Consider the following 22723-nt stretch of genomic DNA (forward strand, 5'->3'; position numbering starts at 1 on the left):
GATCAATATTACCCAATAACAGTCAATTCTTGGGATGACGTTTTGATGTTTCCAATATCATTTTTCTCTGGTCAAGCTTTTCTACCTATGCTTTTGAGGTATGTGAATCTGAAAATATGGGGATATTAATCTGTTTGTCACTGATAAGGCATCGAGCGTTACTGGTCCCTCACTTGGCGTTTAAGCTTAGAGAGTAGGAATGTTTAAAATGTGAGCTTCCCCCGTGGATTTTGGATGGCTACGGCCGGCCGCGGATTACTTCAGGAAAGAGTCTTAGATATTTTCGATTCGATTAAGTTGTAATATTTTTCTTAGAGGAAATTATCTTGAAAAGGGAAAGTTATCGAAAGAAAAATGTTATTTTCTAATTTTTTTATGATGGCAGGATTGGGGGCTGTTGTTTCTGCGAGGGCAGTTGATAAGAATGAACGTAAGTGGTTGGCACATTTCTGTTTAGTCCAGCTTCTCTTCATCTGATATTCCTGGGAATTTTCCGCCAGTTACAAGATCTCAAATATACAACCAGCAGCTAAAAAATTCATTTAGGATCATTTCAACGACCAATGAACGACCCCTCATTACCTCGTCCAACTCCCTCTTCACTTCAATCCTGCATTTTTAAGCCATCTCTCCCAATGGCACCTGTCTCCTTCACATCCACTCTCCCCACATCTCTTCACCATCACCTCCCGAATGTCCTCCTCTCCCACTCATTCTTCAACTCAAACCTACCAACCTCTTCTGGCTCCACCGCCCCCATGATCTCAACTCTCTCTCTTTCCGAAGTAACCGGCGACGCCTCTCTTCAAGGGATTTTCCTCGGCCTCGTCTACACTTCCATCGATAAATCCACCACTGAGCCTCCTTCAGACTCTCTCCCCAAATCCCAAATATCAAAACCAAAAGTAAAACCCCATTGCCGTCCTCAGTTTCCAAAACCTAAAGTGGACGAACAAGACGATTTTGACAAATCGTGGGGCCATATCAATAATCACGAGATTCGATCGCCGGTCTTGTCAGTGCCGCAGTCAAGCCCGTCTACGGAGATGAGAAGATGTTTTACGGAGGCGGTGGAGGGTGTTAAGGAGAGAGGGTTAGTGGAGGGAACATTGAAGTTCCCTAAAGAAGGGGGGAAAATGAGATTTTTGATTTGGCGGGTTGATTGAATGGTATAGGTTGGGTTGAGAATATTTCAATCTGGGGGGATAGATTTTTATGAACAGAGGATATGGCGAATGGATCTGGGATTATAGAATCGAATGGTAAAAGAGTTTAAACCTGGATTGGAGTTTGGGCATTCATATCATCCCTTCGATTTTGATGTTTATGATGTGTATGGGATAAAACAAGGGAAGATGGGACGAGCAATCTTATGTAGCTATCAAGCACCTCGAATGACTGGTGGGGAATGGATCATCCCATGGAATTGAGCACCAACTGTTAGCAGGCATAGGTTTTCTTTCCAATGAAGATGTGAATGAATGAATCTTACTTTGTATAATAATAATGACAACAATCTAAAGTTTCACTTGCAATGAGTTTCCATTTAGTGTTCACGAGTGAACATGTAAATATGATTAGCAATCAGCAGTAATTATTTCGGTTCTCTTTCCTGAAGTTGAGAGAAAGTAGAAAAGTCCAGACAGATCAAGATGAACGAGAAAAGAAACCAATTCCCCGTCCACTTTCCATGTTGAAATGGATTTGTAGTATACAGTCAGCCGTGAAGCTTTTTTGAACCAATACATCCACTAGTAGTCTAGTTGTATATCATCCTCCCCTTCATTACTCGTCTAAGATCCACTAGCAATTTCCCATCCTCAAAAATCTCATTCTTCCCTCTAAGATGTACTATATAACATCTGTTTCAAGATAATATCCACGAATAAGAAGCGAGAGAACAGAAAAACGTGGTTCAAGATAGAGGTAAAGCAATTAAACCTGTGTATCGGGAATATCTACCCGTAAGGCTTCTTGATTCGATGACCAAGTGAAAAAGTTTGTATTCGCTTCGTCGAACAATGTCGGGTTGTGATTTACTTTGAGGATTTTGTAAACCTGCCACAGGATTTAGATTCTAATAACGACGACTATATACATGGCCACATCACTTGAAGTAAAGCAATGCGATCATGTTCACTATCGCCTATCATCATCGCCGTCTCTCTCAACTCACAATCACTTTCCTCAGCGTCACGCTCCTCTCCACAAAAGTCAACTCGGATTCTAGCACTCGTTCTATCTCGATGGTTAAATTTTCGATCAGATTCCTAGTATTCATGCTCAAAATCAGCGGAAATCTACTGTGCTTATTTGGTTTTTGCAGTTCCTGATTCTAGGTACCGAGTACCGGGTGCTACTTATTAAATGGGTTGAAATAACCAAAGAGTGGTAAAAAATGTCAAAGGAAGAGAACGAAAAGAGAAAGAGAAAGAGAGCGGATATTTTTCATGAGAGGAGATGAATAAATAAAAAGAGAAAGTTTTCAGAGTGATGAGATTGGAAAATTTCCCGCCTCCCCAAATACTTCTCAGTAGACGGGTATCCCATCAGTGAGTGTAAGTGTATCTCACTCTCATAGTCTCAAGCACATGCATAGTATATGTTGGTTCGAGAAGGATACGGAAGACGTAGCACCCACGGTATTCGTAGGTCCTAAATGTCTATATTGTATTCTGTCTAAAGAGCTAGCTAAATACAGGAAGTTGTAGGCCTTTATATAGACACTACAAGAAGAGCTAGTCTCTTCTGCTTTCGCTAGAGCTACTGTATTCCGCATTCGCTTACAACTGTAATACAGTAGCTAGTGAATTGAAGCTATTTACTAAATACTAACAATCAATATTCATACAGTATACCCCTCTCCCTCTCCCTCCCCACTAACTTCCGAGTCTCCATCCAATCCCTTTCCCCCCAAGAAATACTACCCAAACCCCCCTCCCCATCCACCAAAATACCCCGCCCAAAAAAATACCAAAAAAATACTCACGCTTCACACATCGCAATTCGAACCGAACTTCACGCCCGATACTCAAATACTAAAGTAAGTATACAATTCCACTCCTACCCCCCCCCCCCTTCTCCTTCTCCTTCCTCTTCTCCTTCCCCTTCGACTCTATTTAATTAATTAATTAATTAATTATCTATTTATCTATTTATCTATCTATCTATTTCTTTATTTCTTTATTTCTTTATCTATTTATCTATCTATTTATCTATACATTCCTCAATACTAATCTCCTCTTCAAAATCATCTCAGATATACAGAAATCATTCAATCTATCAACTCAAAATCCTAAATAACCTTTGATTCATTTGATTCAGCATTTCATGAGTGAGAATTTTAAGCTCCAAATGCCTAAATAGGTATATGCAAAGAGTACGACGCAGAAGTGAGCCTTTAACTAAGCGGAAAGTTCACAAGATAATAGAGTACAATCATCAGAGATAATTAAGTAAGATCGATCTTCATCTCCGTTCCACTTGAAGTTCTTACCAAATATTATGATCCCACATCACTTTTCAAACCCATCATGTCACATACATTACATCCAAGACAAAGAAAATTCACATCTCACAATATCACAATTACATATATAAAAAATTCATCAACAACTTTTAAATTTTTGTATCTTGTTCAGTTCAGTTCCAGTTGAATTCCAATAATACCCCCGAACCCATCCAATCATCCATCCATCTTCATCATAAAGTCATATCATTCAACCATTCCCATTCTATTCATTCCGATCACCGTCAACCCATTTGCGTTCAGGATTAGTTACAAAACATTCAAGCTTCGCACCTTTTCCACACATTCCATACATATGGCATTCATCCATTGGGCTAATCATCCTCATGTGGTAGAATCCATTTCATCCCCCTCCCCATCAAACCCAAGGAAACTCACAACTGCAACAACTAACAAGATAAGCAAGGAAATGGTCATAAATCATAATAATAATGTGTGTAAACGTCAAGCTCAACAGGAGCTCAACAAAAAGCAAAGAAACTAGAAGTCGGTCCAGGAAAGAAAAGCCGAAAACATTAAACAAAATTATTGTCTATTCAGCGATCCAGTTTCCCTTTCTCTATTCATCCTTCCCGACATCATGAGAAAATATTGAGACAGGTTCCTCGGTGCTGTAGATGTCGAAGAGAAAATGGCCCCATTCATTATTTTGGTCGTCCATCTGAACGAAAACAAATCATTTAAGCCTTTCCCATGAACGAAAAACACAAAATGCCCAAATCCCAAATATTTCATGTCGACGCCTAGAGTGTCATTAATAGGCGTGTTTCGTTTTTTTGTTCTCGAGTGCAAAATGAAAACCCCCAAGTAAATAAATCCCGCTTGCATGTGTATATCTTTGGGATCATTTCTCAACAGATTATTTCCTCTCCCATGTTTGCATAGCGTAAATTCGTTAAAGCCGTTCCGATGATCCACGTTAGGGTCATCTAAAAATTTCAGTCATAAACTCGTCGTCATTCCAGGTTCAAATAATTTGCTGAATCTATGTTCGGCGAATACAAAGACAATCGTGAAGATAAAAAAAATTCTTTCAAAGAGTGTGCTTGTGATTGTCGAGAATGCTTTTGTGGCGCGAGCCAAGAATAAAAAAAACAGTAGATCATGATGGAGAAAATCAGATCACTGGAAGAAAGTGCAAAAATATGCGTTCAAAATCATCGATTCGAGTTACCGGCGTCTTTGGGCAATGGTCGATTGAGCTCGGTTGAGTCCTGGATTGTAAGATGGTCCAGAAACTGAACCCTCACGGATCGTTTTCCGTCTCTTTAAACCATCAGCATCGGCCATTCCTGGACCTCTACTGGATGGTCGACCATCGTCATCGTCATCTCTGCCACGTTTGTTACTCCCAGGTGCACCATTCATGATATTTTGCTGTCCGGCATAACCATTAGACATTGAAGCTCCAAGATCTGATTGTGGTGCGTAAACATCACCACCTGCGCTGCCATTAGCTGTACCGCGTTCTTGACTGACTACATTATACAAATTACTCGAGGGAGGTTGAATTCGCGGGGGTGTACTGTAACCACCTTGCTGTTGTGCATAGTATGTTTGTGGTGCTGACGCCGTTCTAGGAGTTGCTCGTCCGGAAGCTGGATTATTTGGTGAGCCAGTCATCTCTGGTGACAAATGGGTGTGTTCACCTGTTATTGATCCTACGGCTGTGCCATTCGAGTAATTGTATGGCCGACGACTTGAATCGTAATTACCCTGGCTATCATGAGTGTATTCACCGCCATCATGATCTTGATCATGTTCTTCCTCAACTTGGCCATTCCCTTGGTGATGAATCATCCCATTCGAATCCTTTGGTTCATGATGTTGGGGCTCAGCATCTGGTGCTCTCGCCAATGGTGGACCCATTTCATTCTTGATGTATGAATTTGGCTGTTGCGAGTATTGAGGCATGCTTTGTTGAGGTGGTGGGGCTTGGGCATACGCATTCTGTGGCGGGGGTGCTTGAGAGTACATCTGTCGAGAGTCGTAAGGTTGTTGAGTTTGTTGATATTGTTGCATCGATTGAACTGCAGTTCCTGGAGGGGTGGTAGCTGGAGTTGTTGGCATTGAGCGAGCATTACTTAATCCAGTGTCAATTGACAGGGGATTGGTACCTTGCACATTGCCCATGGATTGCCCAGGCCACTGGAAATTGCCGTTAGAATTATCCATACTGCCCATTACACTAGATGCACTTGTGGGAGGGGTGGGGAATGTGTGTGATCTTTCGAGAGCAGGACGACCAACATTTGGATGAGGAGCAAGAGAATGCTGTGGACCTGGAAGGGGAGCGCCAATTGAGTTAGCCATTGAGTGATGGTGATGTTGGTGTAATGAAGGCAAACCAGGTGCTTGTGGGTTCCGCATTTGGTTTTGCTCATTCTTTCGACGTTCTGCGGCTGCCATTACGGCATTCGTTCGTGTCTGGTTCGTTGGGTGGTATAAAAGAGCGCCAATGTTGTGAACAAATAAAGGATACAATAATTCCGTAATCTTCTCCTTGTTTGCAAAATCCAGTGCCCGCTCGAAAGGAATCCTGATGTTTTGGTTAGATATGCACGTGCACCAAAATTCCAAAGTTTTGCTTACCAAACACCCTTTAAATGCATAGGACCAATTTTCACAACGTGTCTCATTTTCTCGCTTTTCAGGATACCATCTCGTCGTCCACGAGTCATACCAGCAACGTTCAATAATTTTGTGCCGTTAATCATGTGATTATCTTGCCAAGTTAGCATGATTTGTTTGATTCAAGAGAGCTAAGCTTACCTTCACGTCGAGCCACGCAAACACCCTTTGCCTCTACTTGAAAGCACAAACTACCCTCGTCTTCCCAAAGAGTCGCTGTGACTCTGGGCTTCATTCCTGGTGGGGCAACTTGGCCAGTTTGGTCAAATTGTTGTGGTCCACCGTAACCTTGGCTCGGCATACCAGGTTGAGTGGTCATTGCTGGAAGTGGTAGAACGTTGCCTTGGCCACCCATTGATCCAGGAATTTGAGCCGATTGTGGAGATTGAAGTCCATTGCCATAGTATTGACCGTATGGTGCTTGCTGCGCCGGTGAATAATGTGGAGGTCCAGGTTGAAGTAAAGGTGGTTGATGTTGAGGATATTGACTCAATGCACCCGATGTGGCAGTTTGAGGTGGTGGTTGTTGACCAGCCGACATGTGTGGAGGATAGTACATATCTTGAGGACCGTGATTCATGTTGTTCTGATATGGCTCTTGGCTGTAAGAGTATGCTGGGTTTGAAGGTGGTGTACTGTAAGATCCTTGAGGCAGAGAAACAGGTAAACCACTGCTAGCTTGAGTGGGAGAAGGGGTTTTGGGTCCGTTTGAGGAACTCGCTGTGGTGTAAGATGAATGAGAACCTCCGTTCAAAATTGAGGAAGATCCAAGTGAGCTAAGTGACCCAACCCGGGGAGATGAAGTACCAGACGAATATGCCTGTTGCGGCGGTGGCAAAGGCAAAGCGGGCAACCTTTCATTCACGTACAGTGGTCGCTGCGCGGCGTGATGATTGTAATATGGTACTTCGGAAGGCCCCCGGGTTTGCACTTGCGATATCGACGGAAGATCCAGTTTTTCGGTTGGAATGATCAAGTCCTGAAAGGACAATGATCTGGCAGACTCAATAAAGGGTCTTCCGAGAAGAAAGGTAGAATTTTACGTTAGACGACAAGATTCAACTTGTGGTCTATTCGTGTATGCGGGTAAAATGAGTAACTTTTTCAAGAAAGATAAAAGTTGCTGAACCAAGAATGGAGAATGATGCTTGGGTATATTGACTATCGTCGATATGAAAAATCAAAACAGTCACTGCTTTTACAACGAACGCGAACGTAATGGGTCGTTTATTTTTCGTGAAATAAGATGCATATGCCAAAGATGCAGAAGCAGAACGATCTTGTAAAACCTCAAAAAAAGACTCGAAAAAGAAGACGTTTGGCTCGTGGAAGTCGTTACAAATGGACTTGAAGCTTTGTTAATCCAATTGAGGTGCGATTGAAGCTCCACGACAGGATCGTTGGCAGTTACGCGAACCTGCAGGTATGTATGCTTGTGCTTGTCGCTTCTCTGGAAGGAATCTGATCCGTGCTTAGATTCGAGGATGGGAACGTTAAAAAAAAAACGTGAAGCTCGTAGAGTATTTCGTGGAATAGAGGAGATCCAAACTGCAGTGGAGTTTACTTTGCAAGAGGCGTGATGTGTACTGGTGGATAGGTTGTATGTCGGTCAAAAGAATTGAGGATATTCGCCAACTCTAATGCAGGTACACCAGTCAGCGCTGCAGCAATTGCTATGAGAAACGATGCGCAAATCTACACGATGGGTGAATGGGGGAGGGGGAGGGACGAGGTGGATGGAGAGAAGCGGGAAGCGCTGGACATTGAAGGTTGAAGATTGAGCATTGGAACAATGAGGTACATACCTTTTGTTTGAACTTTTCTAGGATTTTCCTTTTTTTTTCTTTTCGTTTTCCATGCACCTCTTTGAGGTATAAGAAATGGGGGAGATCGGAAAAGGGAGGATGAGAGAGTGGATTGGAGAGTTTAAAAAAAAAGGCGCGGAGGGAGAGAAGAATAGAAACGAGGGAGGAGGTTGGGCGGTGGTGATGTGTGAGAGTGAGTGGTGGAGGTGGGTTTGTGGAAAGTTGAAGGGTATTGGTTGAACAGGATAGTCTTAACGAGAGTGCATGGATTGGTGAGAGTAGCTCTAGCCGTAGCCGTAGAAAAATAGATTGAATGGATGAGGTAAGGTGTGTCAAAGTGGTCAAGGTATGGGTTGAGTGTTTTGAGGTAGTTAGGTAGTAAGGTAGTAATCGAAGTGGGTGAGTAGAGTGGAGTAGAGGAGAAATAGAGGAGAGTAGTTAAATTTAAGTGTAAGTGTAATAAGTAGAATGAAGTAATAAGTGAAGCTAGACGGAGAGGGAAGCTAGCTCGTGAATAAATAAAAGAATAAAAGAAAAGAATAATAATAATAATAAAAATGGGACGAGTAATCAAATTTAGATAAAACCATCAAAGATGGATCAAAGATGGAGAAATAGTTTATCTAATTAGTCGTTGATGGTGAGGGGGGAGGTAGATGCGAGGAAAAGAGGTAGATAGGTAGATAGGTAGATAGATAGATAAATAGATAAATAGATAATAAATAAATGATAAAAGAAAATGAGGAGGAGGAGGATAATGTAAATAGATGATGGCTGATGTCGATAGATAGTCAATACAAGAGTAGAGACAAGAACAATGTTCTTCTTGTTCTCTTGTTCTGCGTGTGCCTATGTCTCTCTCTCTTCTTCTATTTTCCCTTCTGTGCCTTGTCTAGCTGGCCCTTGTAGGAGAGGTAATGTTTTGGTGTGTAGTACAGTAAGGAAGAGTGGAAGCGTGCGGGTGGAATGGATATGAAGGGTTATGAAAAGAAACAAGGCGTACAAAACGGAGTAATAAAGTGTTCGATTTCTTGGTGGACCTGACAATGATAATGATAGTGGAGAAAGTCTTCAGCCTGTTTCTCTTCTCTGGATTGGTGGAGTGAAGGGTGGAGTTGAAGTTTGGAGTTGTTGATTCTTCTCTCTCTCTTTTCGGGGGGTTCTGAGGTTTCCCTTTCTTAGATGTTTTCTCCCTCTCGTGCTCTCCCTCTTCTCAATTCAATGGGTTGATACAATAATGTTTTTCTCTCCCTCTATCTCTCCAGCCTTTTCTCCCTCTTTCTCTCTCTCTCTCTCTCTTCTAAAGTCTCAGGACGTTCAGTATGTTCTGCCCTTGGGTGTACACTCTGAATCGGGACTGGGTACTTTCGAAAGTGGATGTTTGAGGCCGTAGCGATCCCGGAATGAAGCTAAGGGGTGGTGGACGTGTGAATATGTATGTGAACACCACCGAGCCCAAATATCTTGCGCTAAAATAGGACGTTTCTATACGGACGTCGGAAGCACCTAATCAGCTAGAGTGAAGTTTAATTTTGGTTGATGAGATAGATAATGAAGTGAAGCTTGAGATTGCAGTCCAATATGTCGAATTCAAAGACGCTTGTGTGTGTATATGATCTTTATTTGAAATCGTTGATGAACGAATGATATGTATGATATGACATGACATGATATGGTATGATCCCAGTGGTTTGTTCCAGTCTACAGGAATGAAGGACAGTTGGGACTCTCATCCAATTCCCATTCCCATTCCCATTCGCATTCGCATTCTAAAATTCTCACTGCTCCATCATACTGCGCGTCCAAATCATCAATATAACCTGAAGTTTCCACTTTTAGTTTAACCTTTGCATAAGAGATATCATTTTTCTTTCCATTTCTTTCCCTTCTCTTCACTTCACTTCACGACTCTGGGCTCCTTCTTTGCCATATCCTAGTCAAGCTTCACTCGAGGATCCAAGAGGCGATAACTACGATACAACCTTACCTTGCCCGTCTTCCTTGTAAAACATTTATAATAAAATGTAGATAAAAAAAATAAAAAAAATACTTCTCGTTTTCTGCCAGGTCGCTAAATTAGCGTGCACATTAATTAGAGTTTCTTAGTTGGGTAGTAGTTGTCTCCCTAGTCGCACTAGTCGATCTATCTGACGGGCTGCGTCGCTCCTCCAAAACATCAAAAGCTTTTTCTTCTTTCTCTCGCATCCATCCATCCCCTAGTAAATCGCGCCAATGCTTAAACCTTGTACAAAAACTGGGGTGGTTGGACAGCACAATGATTGTCACTCTACGAAGTAGACGAAGGGTGCGAGGGTTGGTCCGACCGAATTAGAAGAAGAGGAAGAGGGAGGATCGAAACGAGAGCGAGAGAAGTAACAGGTGTGTGAGGAGTTGACTGAGTGAGTGACAAGCCAGCAAATGATTCAATTATACTGTCTAGGTCCAATACCATCTTCAACCTCCTTCGAAGAACGAAGAAGAATAGCTAAGGGATTGTGAAAGTATGAATGCAAAACATTTTACAATACGAATTCCTATTTTCATGTTCAAAACCTGCATGCATGTCACCCAAAAATACCAATCTAGTACAATCATCCCCTTTCTTCAATCCCTAGGTACATTAATCATGGTTACTCGTAGTGCTTGGTGTTGTTGTACTTTTCACTCTATTTTGCTGCGTTGGTTGTATTCTACTTGTATCGTGGGGTAGGTATCTCGAAAATGTGAACGTGATACCTCTTAATCCCTACCTTTGTCTGCTCTACGTACGGAGTACATGGTACCTTTTACCTATCGAGGACTAAATCCATCACGGACTTGACGAGAGAAAATGATAAAAACCATGAACGGACAAAAAAAACTGCGAGGTGGCAGTATGGGGCCAATCCATCCATCAAAAGTGGCAGCGTCGCAGAGTGGCCGTGACCGTGGCCCTTGAGTTCTGGCCGCTTGAAAACAATGGATACTAATAAATACAAGGATTCGAGAAAGGCTGGCTGGCTGGTTGTCGATTGACTCAATTGAGAGAAAGAAAAAAAAAGAGGAAAAAACAAGTACGAAGTAATTATGAATTGAAACGAGGGTTTTTAATATATGATCGCTGACGGCCCGGCAATGATTGGATGATATTGATAGCAGCCGTTCCGGTTCCCAAAGTATCAATGGTGATCAATTCACTGGATGAGATGAAGTGAATGTGAATGTGAGGGAGGACGAGGACGAGGACGAGGGAGAGGAAGAGGAAGAGGAAGCGGAAGAGTTATTTTTACTTTCCCCTTCGGATGGTTTTGTTGAGAAGATGATGTGGTGGTGTGGTGTGGTGTTGTCGTTGATATTGTTATTGTTATTGTTATTGTTTTACCTTTACACCGATGAAGGGGTAGTGATGGCGTTCAAGTTTATTCTCCTGATGGATGTGAATGTGAATGTGAATGTGAACGTGAACGTAAACGTAAACGTAAACGTGAGCTGCTCTCTATTCTTCCAAATCCCCAAGGGCCAAAGGGAATCAGATCAGAATATGAAATATCGATACATACCTTCGATACATACCTACCTACATGACACAGTAATGAATTGCATAAAAGAGAGGTTCGAATTCGGATGTAAAGTAAAGAGAAGGCTGCTTTAAGCATATAGCGTACTTTAAATACCTTCGGATCTTCGCTTTCTTTAGTAGCTGATCTCTTCTTCACAATCCTAGACAGAGACCTTTCAAACCGAAAAAAAAAGATGAAAAAAAAAAGTGGCCAGGACAATGATAAGCCGCTTCAACCCCAAGAAAAGACGGAACAGCAGATGGTGATGTGATGATGAAGGTAATGATGATCTGATGCGAGTATTTACTGGCGGGGCATCTTTTTTCTTGATGGTTCATAATTGAATCAAATCAAATCAAATCAAATCATAACATATCACATCACATCAAATCAAATCAAATCAGATCAGATTGATCATTAATACCGGTACATGGATGGCCGACAAAGTGGCGAGCCCGTTCTTTCTCTTCTGTCTATTCCTACATCCGGATTGTGATGGATGATCTTGGTTGACGAATGGATCTTACATACCATCCCGGATTCAAGTTTTACCAGGGAATTAACTTTCTTCAACAGCCATCCAAGCACTCCAAGCATTCTTCTTTGCATTTGAACCTTTGCTTTACCGATCAAGCCTGCATCGCATTACCTGCTGCGACGTTTTCCCTCCTGGCGGCGGCGGCGGCGTAGACGTCTCCTTCCGTAGCTAAATGAAGACATGCTGTTTATGTATTGTACATTGCCCTTTCTCAAACAACCCCCAACCCCCAGCCCTCAGCCCTCAGCCCTCAGCATCCAACCACATCATACACCACACACTACATTCATTGTAAATACCTAGAACCTACTACCCACACCTTGCTGCCGCGCAAGAAAAGTTAAAATTGGGCTGAGTGAGCCCGGGCAACTATTCCATTATAGGAGGGGCCGAAATGCACTCCAGACTTTTCCATCCAGAATGAAAGCACCGTGCCCCAATTCTGCACAGATTCTGCGTTCTGCACATTTCCGGCAGCGAGATGTACGGAGTAAGCAAAGTGATGAAAGATTCCTATCGGAAATTTTATGCTGATGCTCATGCTGGTGCTCATGCTCATCATGCTTATACTTCAAAAATGGCTCATGCTTCATGCTCATCCAATTGTCCGACGTGTGTCCTGTGCGGTGGCCGGGCTTGATTCTTTCAAGCTTGATCGCTGTGAGGGAAGGGAAAGGGTTCGGTGGGTTACTGCGATGCACTTTACAAGCTTGTTCCGCCTGCAAGACGGGATCTCCTGCTTTTGCATATCGTTTTTCTTTGATCCCGTCCCCCTTTTTACTACGGTCTATCCTTGAAGGCAGAATAGCTTGGATCATAAATATCTCGTGGATGTGAAGGCAACACCAGTCACCAGTGCACAACAACACCCCATCGAGGACCACCACCACACAGTGACACACATGCACAGATGGGAGATCAATGGTATTGCCGGCATAGCATGGCATGGCATGGCATTGACAAATACTACCCAGGGAACAACAGTGAAATTATGTAACGTAGCCCCGTGACCTTTTTAGTATTAGTAGGTATTTGATGACACCAAGCATTCATATATTATCATCTAGAAACTCTAACTTCTTTACTTCCGTATCTACCGATTAGATACACGAGCCGCTGAACCAGTTTCCAACCGCCGTCTTCTGTGCATAAAATTTGAGAATCTTCCGTTCCTCATCACGACATTTGCCAGATCTGCCACCAGCGCCGATCGCATATCTAGCTTCGAACGCCTCGTGAGCACTGCTTTCTCCTTTGGTGATGCACTGGTTCTCGGACTTTTTCCAGCTTTTTCATCATATCCTATTCTCCCACAGGTCCTTGATCATACAGTATCTGAATATTATCATTCCTATTGAGTCCTTTGATACTTTGTAAACTACTCGGTGATATACTCCGCTGACAATATTCCGTCTTCCGTATGCAAATCTCGTAGATAATGTAGATGATGCGATGCGGTTATCGGTTACATGTGCGTTCATTACCTACCTAACCTTTCATGATTGATCATCCCTAACGAGAATGTCCGACATTTCACGGACTGATCGGAGCGAGTCTTGCATTTGCTTAGGATCGCTAAAATAGCTAGCGTTGACTGAGCCTTCGCTAGAACAACATCTAGTGTGTGTGATACGCCACGGGAATTCGATATATTTATCCCCTACCTAGGTAATTTCCTTTACTAGAAGGGAGACCAAAAACTTGGTGGAAAAGGAAGTACGAGAGAATTTTGATATCAGCCTCGGCTTCCGGACGAGATTTTACCAACGATTGCGGCGCGTGCAAAGTAGCATCCTTCTTTCAAAGCGACTTAAACATGATAGTATATCCTCGAGGGTTCTCAAGGGTCTCAACCAGGTAGACGGTGGGGCGTTTCGATTGTCAATAGATGAAGAGGAGAAAAGACAAGTTGTATCCCTGATGTGATAACAAGGTGGTAAGGTAATTAATTATTGATTATTGGGGTGGTTGATACCTACCTGGTCTCACACTTGGAGAGTGATATCGATTGATTCTCAGTATCGTATCCAACCACAGATTAAGTCTCTCCGTGATAGAAGATTGTCCAAAGGGATCCATTGAGGCATTAAGGAAGCCTAGATGAAGGGAGCCGTTCTATCAAGCCAGTAAAGTATCTCATGACAAGTATGCTGAGGTTTAATAAAGCAGCATCAATTGTAACTTTCCTCCTGCCACTTTTGCAACATCCACATATCACGCCTTCGGCTCTTTTCCCCGCCACTTTACCACCACCAGTTTCTTTCTCTATCCCGAATTAGACATATCAAATACTGTTGTCAAGAAGGTCTCGAAGCCAAGGATCTTAAGAAACAGCCGTAAGTTACTCTATCTGTGAAGTCTGTAAACCGGGTTGTAACCCTTCATCAGTACCGAGTAATGTAGTCGTTCGGATCATTTACTAATTTCATAATAGTATGATCATACTCTATCTGTTCTTCAACGATGCCGACAGGCTACAGTAAATTGACGGCGATATTACCTATTCATTAACCGGTCTCTGCAAGGATGGGGATGTCATCCGGTTTCCCCATTAGTCATGTCACACAGCGTGCACCGAAATGGGCAATTCGATGTCCATGGTCTTGTCATCTTCCAAGACTCAAGAGCAAGGTTTCAAGGTCAACAGCAAGGTTGGTGAATTACAACTGAAGCCGGAACAATGGCCGAATTAAACGGTCATCGGTGTCATTCGAAAACGAGTGGTCTTTTGCGATTATAAAGATGCTGCCCCGTTCCATCCTTACTAGTATACATGTGCTACAATGACAGGCTTTCAGAGCGAGCGTGTTCAACGCAGGGTTCCTTCCGATGTGAAAGGGAACTCCCTTCTTCTATGCTTCTCCCGTGAGAAGTCACGCTTGGTCACAATGAATCTAGCAATTGAAGAGGCTCAAGCTGCCATGCCAGTGGTGTATGCATGGAAAGACTCTTTCCTCAACAGATAATCCGAAAGATGGGAGATGGTAAAGCTCCATGCTTCAAACAAAATCATACATACATACCTACATTGATTCGCATTGGCAATGGAACCTCTGACACGGCTTACTTCCTCCAGATTGCATTTTGTTTGCTTACAAGTTGCAACCAAACAATCCATGTACCGACATGCGCGAGTCAGGGTTGCAGGTGAGATTCTAGATCCCTTTCGTATTAATTGTCTATCCAACATTGAATGCATTCCATCTCCAGACAACAGACATCATGATGAAAATGTTATCATTGTAATATCGGGAACGAATCGGCAACACACGAGCTGATTCGAATTGAAGCCCCAAGGACATATACTGTTGGATGAATATTCAAAGGGTGGGGATGTTGTCTCAAAGCTCAAGATGACATCTAGGGTTTTCGAGCTTGTGAGTCGTGACCCAGGAACCTCGTCACACTTCGTCTCGATAATACCATCGTGGACGAAGGAGACTGGTGGAACGAGCACCTTGCCAGTCTCGAAGTTAGCCATGGTTCCTCTCAGCCAACATTTTCATATTGTCAATCCGCCTCGAATTGAAAAGAGTCATCGGAAAGATATGAATTCAATTTTGTATCACATTCCCACACGGTGAGAAGCAAATAGTGAGATTTCGAAGTTGGGTGGCCGGTCAGCCAGCCCTTCCGCGACCCCGACGCAAGGAACGGTGCGGAAAATAGTACACAGCATATGATACCGCTACTAGAACTTTTTGTATCTGAAGTCATGATTTTTTTTTTACTCACAATGGGTTTCATTCATTCATCAACGTTTATGGAGCATTATCATGTGCTTTCAACTCCTTGAGACGAGACCAAACGAAACTTCCCAGCTCACTTGCGTCATCACGCATACATGCGTATCAAATATCTAGATCTTGATTCTTAAGGTTTGATCAATTACTGACAGCTTGATCTTTTTGGGGCAATTATTGCGTAAAATCATGTCGATCTATTTATCTCCAAAGATTTATCTTCATGTACTCTGTATGTATGTACCGGTATGTATGTACACATCGCAAATCCATGAACCCGCCGATTTGCGGAGGCAAGATGATGGAGATCTATTTCATTTCTGTAAGAGCAGTTCTACAACAGTTGGTTATGTCTGCTGGTTAATGGAATAATGCGGCTCTCCGAGACAGGTATTGTATGCCATGCTATGGTATGATTCTATGTCGTACAATGAACTAGAAATTGTATGCAGATGGGGAGGAAGGAAAGGGGTACGAGAAGAGGGAGAGAGATTCAAATTGCACCTTCAAAATTTACTCAATTGGGATGCATTATTCGGACCGCATGTGAAAACTCAACGGCACCAAACCGATATGAATCCGAGAGATGACTTTCAGGATTCTGGATTCTGGATTCCGATCCATACTGGTATCAGTGTAAAGCTCACGAGTCACGTTGTCTTACACTTTCAATTCTTTGTATAGACTATCCAAAATCCATTGGCAATACGTGACCCACGTATACCCATGAACTTTTTTTCACCGCCTCTCGCGAACACGATCCCAGCCACCTTGCTCCGCATCCAATTGGTCCCGTTTTACCTTTTTTCTTTCCCCCAGTCTCCGTGCAGCAGCCTGTGAGCAGCCGCTGCGCATGCAGGATGCAAGTGTTATGAAGGCAAGGGCCACCAGAAAATTTCGGCATCAGACCCTGCAGAGTTTTGGTGCGCAGTGTGCTAGTATGGCTATCCTTGTTGGATGAGATGAACGGAGGAAGGAGGGGAAACTTAACACTGCTTGCTGGATGCTTATCGCGACGGGCGTCATCGAGCATTATCTGGTATGGTTTCTGTTTGTGAATCTTTCTTCGTGATTCAATCAGTTCACCACTTCGAACCATTTCCAATCTTCTCTCATGAATACGAAAGCCCAACAAACAAGGAACAATCTCCCTTAACCTTTAACCCATCACGCAAAATGAAAAAATTCTTATTCATAGTACATACATACGTACCTACCTACCTTATCCTCCTCCAATAACCACACTCCATAAGGCTAGTCCCCTTTATCACTTTTCTGCACACGCGGAAAACGGTCCGTCTTACACCATTTCCAGCATCCCTGTCCTGTGTCGTTCTTGGCCTGCTTGTCTCCAATCAATACCTCCTACACGATTATGGTCTGTGTATGTAACGAGAAACGCACAACATCGAGAAGCAGCAAGCCCAAAGATGCGCTAGCGCAAGCCCCATGGTGAAAATCCCGAAGCGAGGCTTTCCCAAAGCGTGTCACCGAGTAGGAAGTACTGCTTCTTTGGGACTGGGGTGGAATATATTGTGGTTTGGGGGAGGCTTTTTGTTTTTTGTCTGGATGGAGGAAATAAGAAGAGACTAGGGATGATCATGGATGGAGGGCGAGAAGAGCGAAAAAGGCTCGGTCTACGACGTGGTGGATGGTGATTGGGGTAACGTTGTTCAAAGCGAGGACGAGAGCGAGGTTTTTTCATACTCCGTCGTCTGAGAGCCTATCCGCGAGTCTCGAGGGGAGGAAAGGTTTGTTCTAATTTTTGTGATCGACACTCGTTGAGGGGGTTTTGGGATGTGGTTCATATTCATATGATGATGAGAAAAGAATGATCTGGGAGCGTAAGGTGGGGGGTGGGACGAAATGAGTAATGGAAGTTGAGTCTCGAAAAGAGGGGAAGCCACTTGATTTGAGCATTTCGTGAGTCTAATTGAGGTTCGAGATTTGCAATGTTGGGATCTGGATTCTGGACATGCAAGTTGACAGTATACGTACGGTACAGTTGTTGTGCATGCATACGGAGTAGGTACTGGATCGTGCAAAAAGCTTAGACTATCACGACGGAGTATGGAGGATATACATACGTACGATATTGACATTTGCCCGCCGAAACTATAATGTCGATGCGGTATAGATCAACAACCTAGCTTGATGATGGGACTACGCACTACACTACGCTGCTGCACCGCGCTGAGCGTATAAATTCTTGGCGAGAATGGGAATCATAGGACAAAGCTTGAACCCTAGACGCCAGTAATCATCCCTGAGGGGGAATTCCTCATTGTGTATGGTTCATGATTGAGTGCCGAATAAAAAATCATTAATAGCTTTAGTATGATAAGAATCCCCATCCAACATCTAGTCATTCAACGAACTATACTATCGCAAGTTATTATTGATCTGGGTCTAGTGGTAAAACCATGAAGAGAATGGATTAATTTATTCTTTTCTTTTCAGAAGCAAAAGAGTGCTAACGTTAGCGGGGGACGGAGAACCGTTTGAATTTTCTTTTCTTTTTCTCTTGTGTTGGCGATCAGAATGAGGTGGATGACGTCTCTTAGCGTCTTCTACACCGCCTTTTTGTGGTTGAGAACCTAGAGAGGGCGAATGAGGGGTTCTCGCTCTAGCGACAACGAACCTTGGAAAAACGACTTTTTTTTTCATTGTGCTATCGTTATCAATGACTGATGGATTCTCTGGGGCATCCAATTGATGGCTTTGAATTTGGAATACGACTAGGTCGATTTTTTGTCATGATTATGAAATAGATGGTGACTTGGAAACTTGGAAGAGCGATTTTCTTATCTCACTACTTTAGTCCAACAACCAGAGATAGTTCTAGTACCCACGTACGGTAAAATAAGACAGCGAAATCTTACGGGAATTGGAAAGGACGGTTTGGACAACGAAACACCATGCTTGATTGTACGTGAATGTCAGCTTCTAGATACCCATGAAACTAAATTCCCATGGGGTTATAGACAAGGGCTGAGGTAAAACAAAGAAAGAAAGAGACCCAGAAATTCTGTACCAAAAGTTATGAAAGTACACATATTGAACCCGAGGATCAGTTGCAAATGAAAAAAGTAACACAAACGCTGCTGACACAGTCGATCAAAACAATCAAAAATCTAATATAGCCTTAATATGGTATCAATATATTGTAATTCCTCAAGACCCAGTACGTGCTTACCCTCGCAGGGTAATACCCTTCTAACCCCAACAAAACCATTCGGAGATACTCCATATGTAAGTACCAAGAACTTCACATGGGAAGGACGTTGAGGGGAGTGGTACTTGCATCTTACAGTGGTGAAAGAAAAATATATGTCCGCGAAAACGGGAGTATCCGTTCTCATGTCATGTCATGACCCTAAAACCTCAAACCAACCCGCGCCATACATACATACATACCTACATACATACATCAGTCCAGACTCGCCATGTCAATCCGTACATGTTCTCGTGACCCTCACATGGTTGGAAAGATGTGCACATTTTTGACCTCTCGGACTCAACCCCCAATTTGGTACAACCCTCGTGTCCCAAAAGATGCAATTCTAGGATCGATGTATATTGCTCGCGCATAATTTTTTAAATGATCTGGGTGTTTTGTATAACCCCAATAGCGGCTCATCCAGACTATCATTACACTATCAACCGGTAGAAAAAGAGTTAACAGGGTGTTGTTGATAGAGGTGATGTTTGCTAATGACCGGAAAACGGCTGTTAAATTCAAAGATGGAAGTACAAAACATTTATGTAAATAAAGAGCAGGCGCGGCACGCAGGATAGAAAAGGCATGTGAGGAAGCAACTACGCACGCCACTCACTTGATTGCCTTGAATGGAAATAGGAACTTGCAGAACTGGGAAATGCACAATTGGATACTTTTCGTATTTCGGCTTCTTCTGAAGGACGCACCAGCCATCCATCTGAGGAATGAATAAAAAGACGCACGACATAGTTGCAGCTTTCAAATTACATGGAGAGTACAGTAGGCACTATACTGTAACGATCGTGCATCAAGCCGGCTGCTGTTCTGCGAGGCGAGGCGAGGCGAACGGGTACTTGCTGCTTGCATATCCTATGCTATGCCCTCCTTATCCCAGTGCCTCCTTCATGTAACCAAGATATGTTTTTAATGAAAAGATTTGGAAGGGCAAAGGAAGTGAGTGGCAAAGTGAAGATCAAATGAAAGAGATGTTAAGTTTGTATTCAATCTCGTAACGTATTGAAAATTCATTCAAAGGGATATTCGGAAGCTCTTTCGCCTTGCTCGACCAAAGATTTCGAGATGAAAAGGGGGAGAATCTAGAGGTATCGGATGACATTGAAATTTGAAGGAATCATCGGATTGAAATGCATGATCGGGGATGTTTCTTCCTAGGGTATGACTGATTCTCGCTCAACCTTGAATTTTGAATGAACACCATACACATCATCTAATAATTTTTCATTCATTTTTCAAAACATGATGTGATCACCCATCAATCATCCCGTATCCGTTCGAAACTTCGAAGTTACTGCAGTTCTTGAATGGAGATATCGGAAAATAAGATTTTCTTGGTGAATTTGGTGAAACAGACAGTGTACATGGCTTTTGAAGTGATGAACTGGTTTCGGGAAAGAGAGGTTGTTGTCTTGAGATTGGATTGGGGGCTAATCGATTTCTGGATTCTAGAAATCAAATCTAGCCAGTTGTACCAATGAGGTGATCCACGTGATCAGGCGTTTTGGGCGCGCCTTCTGTAACTGTATCAACGCATTCGCGCTTGTCAATGTTTTCTTTTACATCTCGTTTTTGGAAGTCAAAATCAACGACGAATGAATACGTGGATTGCATGAACTGTACAGTTGAATCGTCGCGATTTTGAAAAGTTACCGACTAACCGTATGGGCTCAGATATTCGATACGGCAACAACTATAGTGTGATTTTTCTTTGTTTGAATAGATTATCATGATCCTTGAATCTCTACGACTCGCAAACTTTACAGGAAGGATACACCCAAGCAAGTATAGGCTCAAAGGATAGCCTGATCTACAACCTTTTACGAGAAAACAAGCATGGCACCCCCAAAACCGCAAATACCTCCGGCGGCAAAACCAGTATTTGGTGCCCATTTTGATGCGTGGAATTCATCAGCGACAGGTCATCAACGGGCAGAGAATAAGATAGGTGGTTCTACAGGATGGAGAGAATCTCGAGCATCGAAGCTAGGCCACCAGTTCAAGTCTGGTGGTACAGGTGGCAAAAGGATCTCCGACAAAGTTGGGGCAGGATCTGAAGACTGGGATAAGAAAGCGAACGCCTTGATTCCGAAAGAAGTCAAGGCAAGGGCAAGACGAAGTGTCAGCGACATGTTAGTGGGGAAACCAGGCTGTATGTTTTGTTGTCCCTTTCAAATTCCCTGTCCAATGCTATCATATATACTTTATTGATGCTTGTCTTTCCCATTTAGTGCCGATGAGCGCCGAAGAACGACTGATGGAGATGCGGAAGCTCGAAGATGAAACTAAAGCGGAAGAGGGTGATCTAGCCCGTAAGTCTAGAGGCATCTTTGATGAGCTGGACATCTACATAAACGGTAGTACATATCCAATGGTCTCGGACCACAAGCTCAAGCAGTTGCTGGCAGAGAATGGAGCACGAATGTCGATGCATCTGGGCAGGCGACAAGTCACCCACGTTATCTTGGGCAAACCTTCTGGTGTAGGAAGTGGAGCTGGAGGTGGTTTGGCTGGGGGAAAGCTGGAGAAAGAGATACGAAGGATTGGTGGTTGTGGAGTGAAATATGTCGGTGTAGAATGGTATGGGCCTTCCAGTATCCCCTGTTTGCATATTCATACTAATATTTCTGGCAAATACAGGGTATTAGAGAGCATCAAGGCAGGAAAGAGACTTTCCGAGACGCGGTTCTCGAATCTGAAGGTAGCTCCGAAAGGCCAGCGGAGCGTTTATGGCATGTTCAAAAATACAGCCAATGCCAACGTAGATTAACAATTGACGCTAAGGACACCGAGTGGGCAAGCGAATTGTTCATGCTTCCCAAACTTTTTTGGCTCAAGTCTAGTTTTCGAGTCTTGGGAGGTATGTCATTGAGGTCCATGCATATAGTATGTATGATGTATCTTTATATATATAGCATAGATGCCATATTCGGGTGTCTGCTTGCTTCTACGGCGTTGTGTCAGGAATTGAGGTGCATTCTAGGTGGCTGCATAGCATCTGCGATAGGGATAGGAATAGGAAATATCATTTGGGAGGTCTAGAGGCGTTTTGGTGAGATTGTGGAAAAGGCTGTCCCATGACATAATTTGATATAACAGTAACTATAACAGTAACTAAGAAACATCAATCACATTCACCTTCATCATGCTGTCTTGTCATGCATGTTTAAGTGATGTACCTTCAAAGAACGGCAAGAACATACTTAACAATGACATTTGGCCCATCACCCCTCATACAAGCATCCAGTTTCTTTGATGTGAAGTATCTGAGTCTTTTCGAATCTAACAGTGTCTCTCTCATTGAGTGAGAAACACTCGAATGTCGAGAACGGAGGCGGTGACGATAGTTCCTTGAATCTATGGCTTAGTATCAGTTATTTGTGACCAAAATTGATATATCTAAAATGTATCCAGAACACTATCGTTCACCTATTGCATCACTTAATAGATGAGTTCCGACAACATATAAGGTTTGAAGTTATTGACAATTTGGATTGTCCATTCTGAAAGTAGAAATGGTAGATTCAATTGTCCCAAATATCGGAACGGCGAATCGTTTACCGATGCACGTTGCCCCGTAAACAGAAAAATCCACCATTCACAACACATCATACGAAAAGGTTTATCCACCACCGCACGATATCTCAAACATTACATGATCACTGATTCAAAAGATACACTATCATAATCACGAACAAAGAGA

General features: G+C 42.9%; 5 protein-coding genes across 5 annotated transcripts; 4 read left to right on the forward strand and 1 right to left on the reverse strand.

Moving 5' to 3' along the window:
• Positions 1-354: 354 nt before the first annotated feature.
• EAF01_005403 (uncharacterized protein) lies at positions 355-1166 on the forward strand (the record flags this gene model as incomplete). The annotated part of the gene is made up of 2 exons (XM_038913656.1): positions 355-430; positions 547-1166. The coding sequence occupies 2 exons, from the start codon at positions 355-357 to the stop codon at positions 1164-1166; spliced, it is 696 nt and encodes a 231-aa protein (XP_038770105.1).
• Positions 1167-3605: 2439 nt separating this feature from the next.
• EAF01_005404 (uncharacterized protein) lies at positions 3606-7797 on the reverse strand. Its single transcript, XM_038913657.1, has 3 exons — positions 6302-7797; positions 6122-6254; positions 3606-6068 (listed from the first exon to the last, which is right to left on the reverse strand). The coding sequence occupies exons 1-3, from the start codon at positions 6738-6740 to the stop codon at positions 4700-4702; spliced, it is 1941 nt and encodes a 646-aa protein (XP_038770106.1). The 5' UTR covers positions 6741-7797; the 3' UTR covers positions 3606-4699.
• A 7028-nt stretch (positions 7798-14825) lies between these two features.
• On the forward strand, positions 14826-15008 carry EAF01_005405 (uncharacterized protein; the record flags this gene model as incomplete). Its single annotated transcript, XM_038913658.1, has 1 exon — positions 14826-15008. One exon carries the CDS (start codon positions 14826-14828, stop codon positions 15006-15008), a length of 183 nt encoding a protein of 60 aa, XP_038770107.1.
• A 387-nt stretch (positions 15009-15395) lies between these two features.
• EAF01_005406 (uncharacterized protein) lies at positions 15396-15626 on the forward strand (the record flags this gene model as incomplete). The annotated part of the gene is made up of 1 exon (XM_038913659.1): positions 15396-15626. The coding sequence occupies one exon, from the start codon at positions 15396-15398 to the stop codon at positions 15624-15626; it is 231 nt and encodes a 76-aa protein (XP_038770108.1).
• Positions 15627-20495: 4869 nt separating this feature from the next.
• Positions 20496-22487, forward strand: EAF01_005407 (uncharacterized protein). The gene is made up of 4 exons (XM_038913660.1): positions 20496-20639; positions 20695-21172; positions 21252-21600; positions 21661-22487. Exons 2-4 carry the CDS (start codon positions 20857-20859, stop codon positions 21788-21790), a joined length of 795 nt encoding a protein of 264 aa, XP_038770109.1. The 5' UTR covers positions 20496-20639; positions 20695-20856; the 3' UTR covers positions 21791-22487.
• Positions 22488-22723: the final 236 nt, after the last annotated feature.

Source organism: Botrytis porri (assembly GCF_014898465.1).
Source record: "Botrytis porri strain MUCL 3234 chromosome Unknown BPOR_007, whole genome shotgun sequence".
Lineage (NCBI taxonomy): Eukaryota > Fungi > Ascomycota > Leotiomycetes > Helotiales > Sclerotiniaceae > Botrytis > Botrytis porri.

Bases quoted from the DNA above. Each gene is read 5' to 3' on its own strand.
- EAF01_005404 (XM_038913657.1), bottom strand. From the start codon at position 6,740: ATGAATCACGGTCCTCAAGATATGTACTATCCTCCACACATGTCGGCT. The intron at 6,255-6,301 runs GTAAGCTTAGCT...TAACTTGGCAAG, and splicing joins TTGCGTGGCTCGACGTGAAG to ATAATCACATGATTAACGGC. The intron at 6,069-6,121 runs GTAAGCAAAACT...CCAAAACATCAG, and splicing joins ATGCATTTAAAGGGTGTTTG to GATTCCTTTCGAGCGGGCAC.
- EAF01_005407 (XM_038913660.1), top strand. From the start codon at position 20,857: ATGGCACCCCCAAAACCGCAAATACCTCCGGCGGCAAAACCAGTATTT. The intron at 21,173-21,251 runs GTATGTTTTGTT...TTTCCCATTTAG, and splicing joins GTTAGTGGGGAAACCAGGCT to TGCCGATGAGCGCCGAAGAA. The intron at 21,601-21,660 runs GTATGGGCCTTC...TGGCAAATACAG, and splicing joins AAATATGTCGGTGTAGAATG to GGTATTAGAGAGCATCAAGG.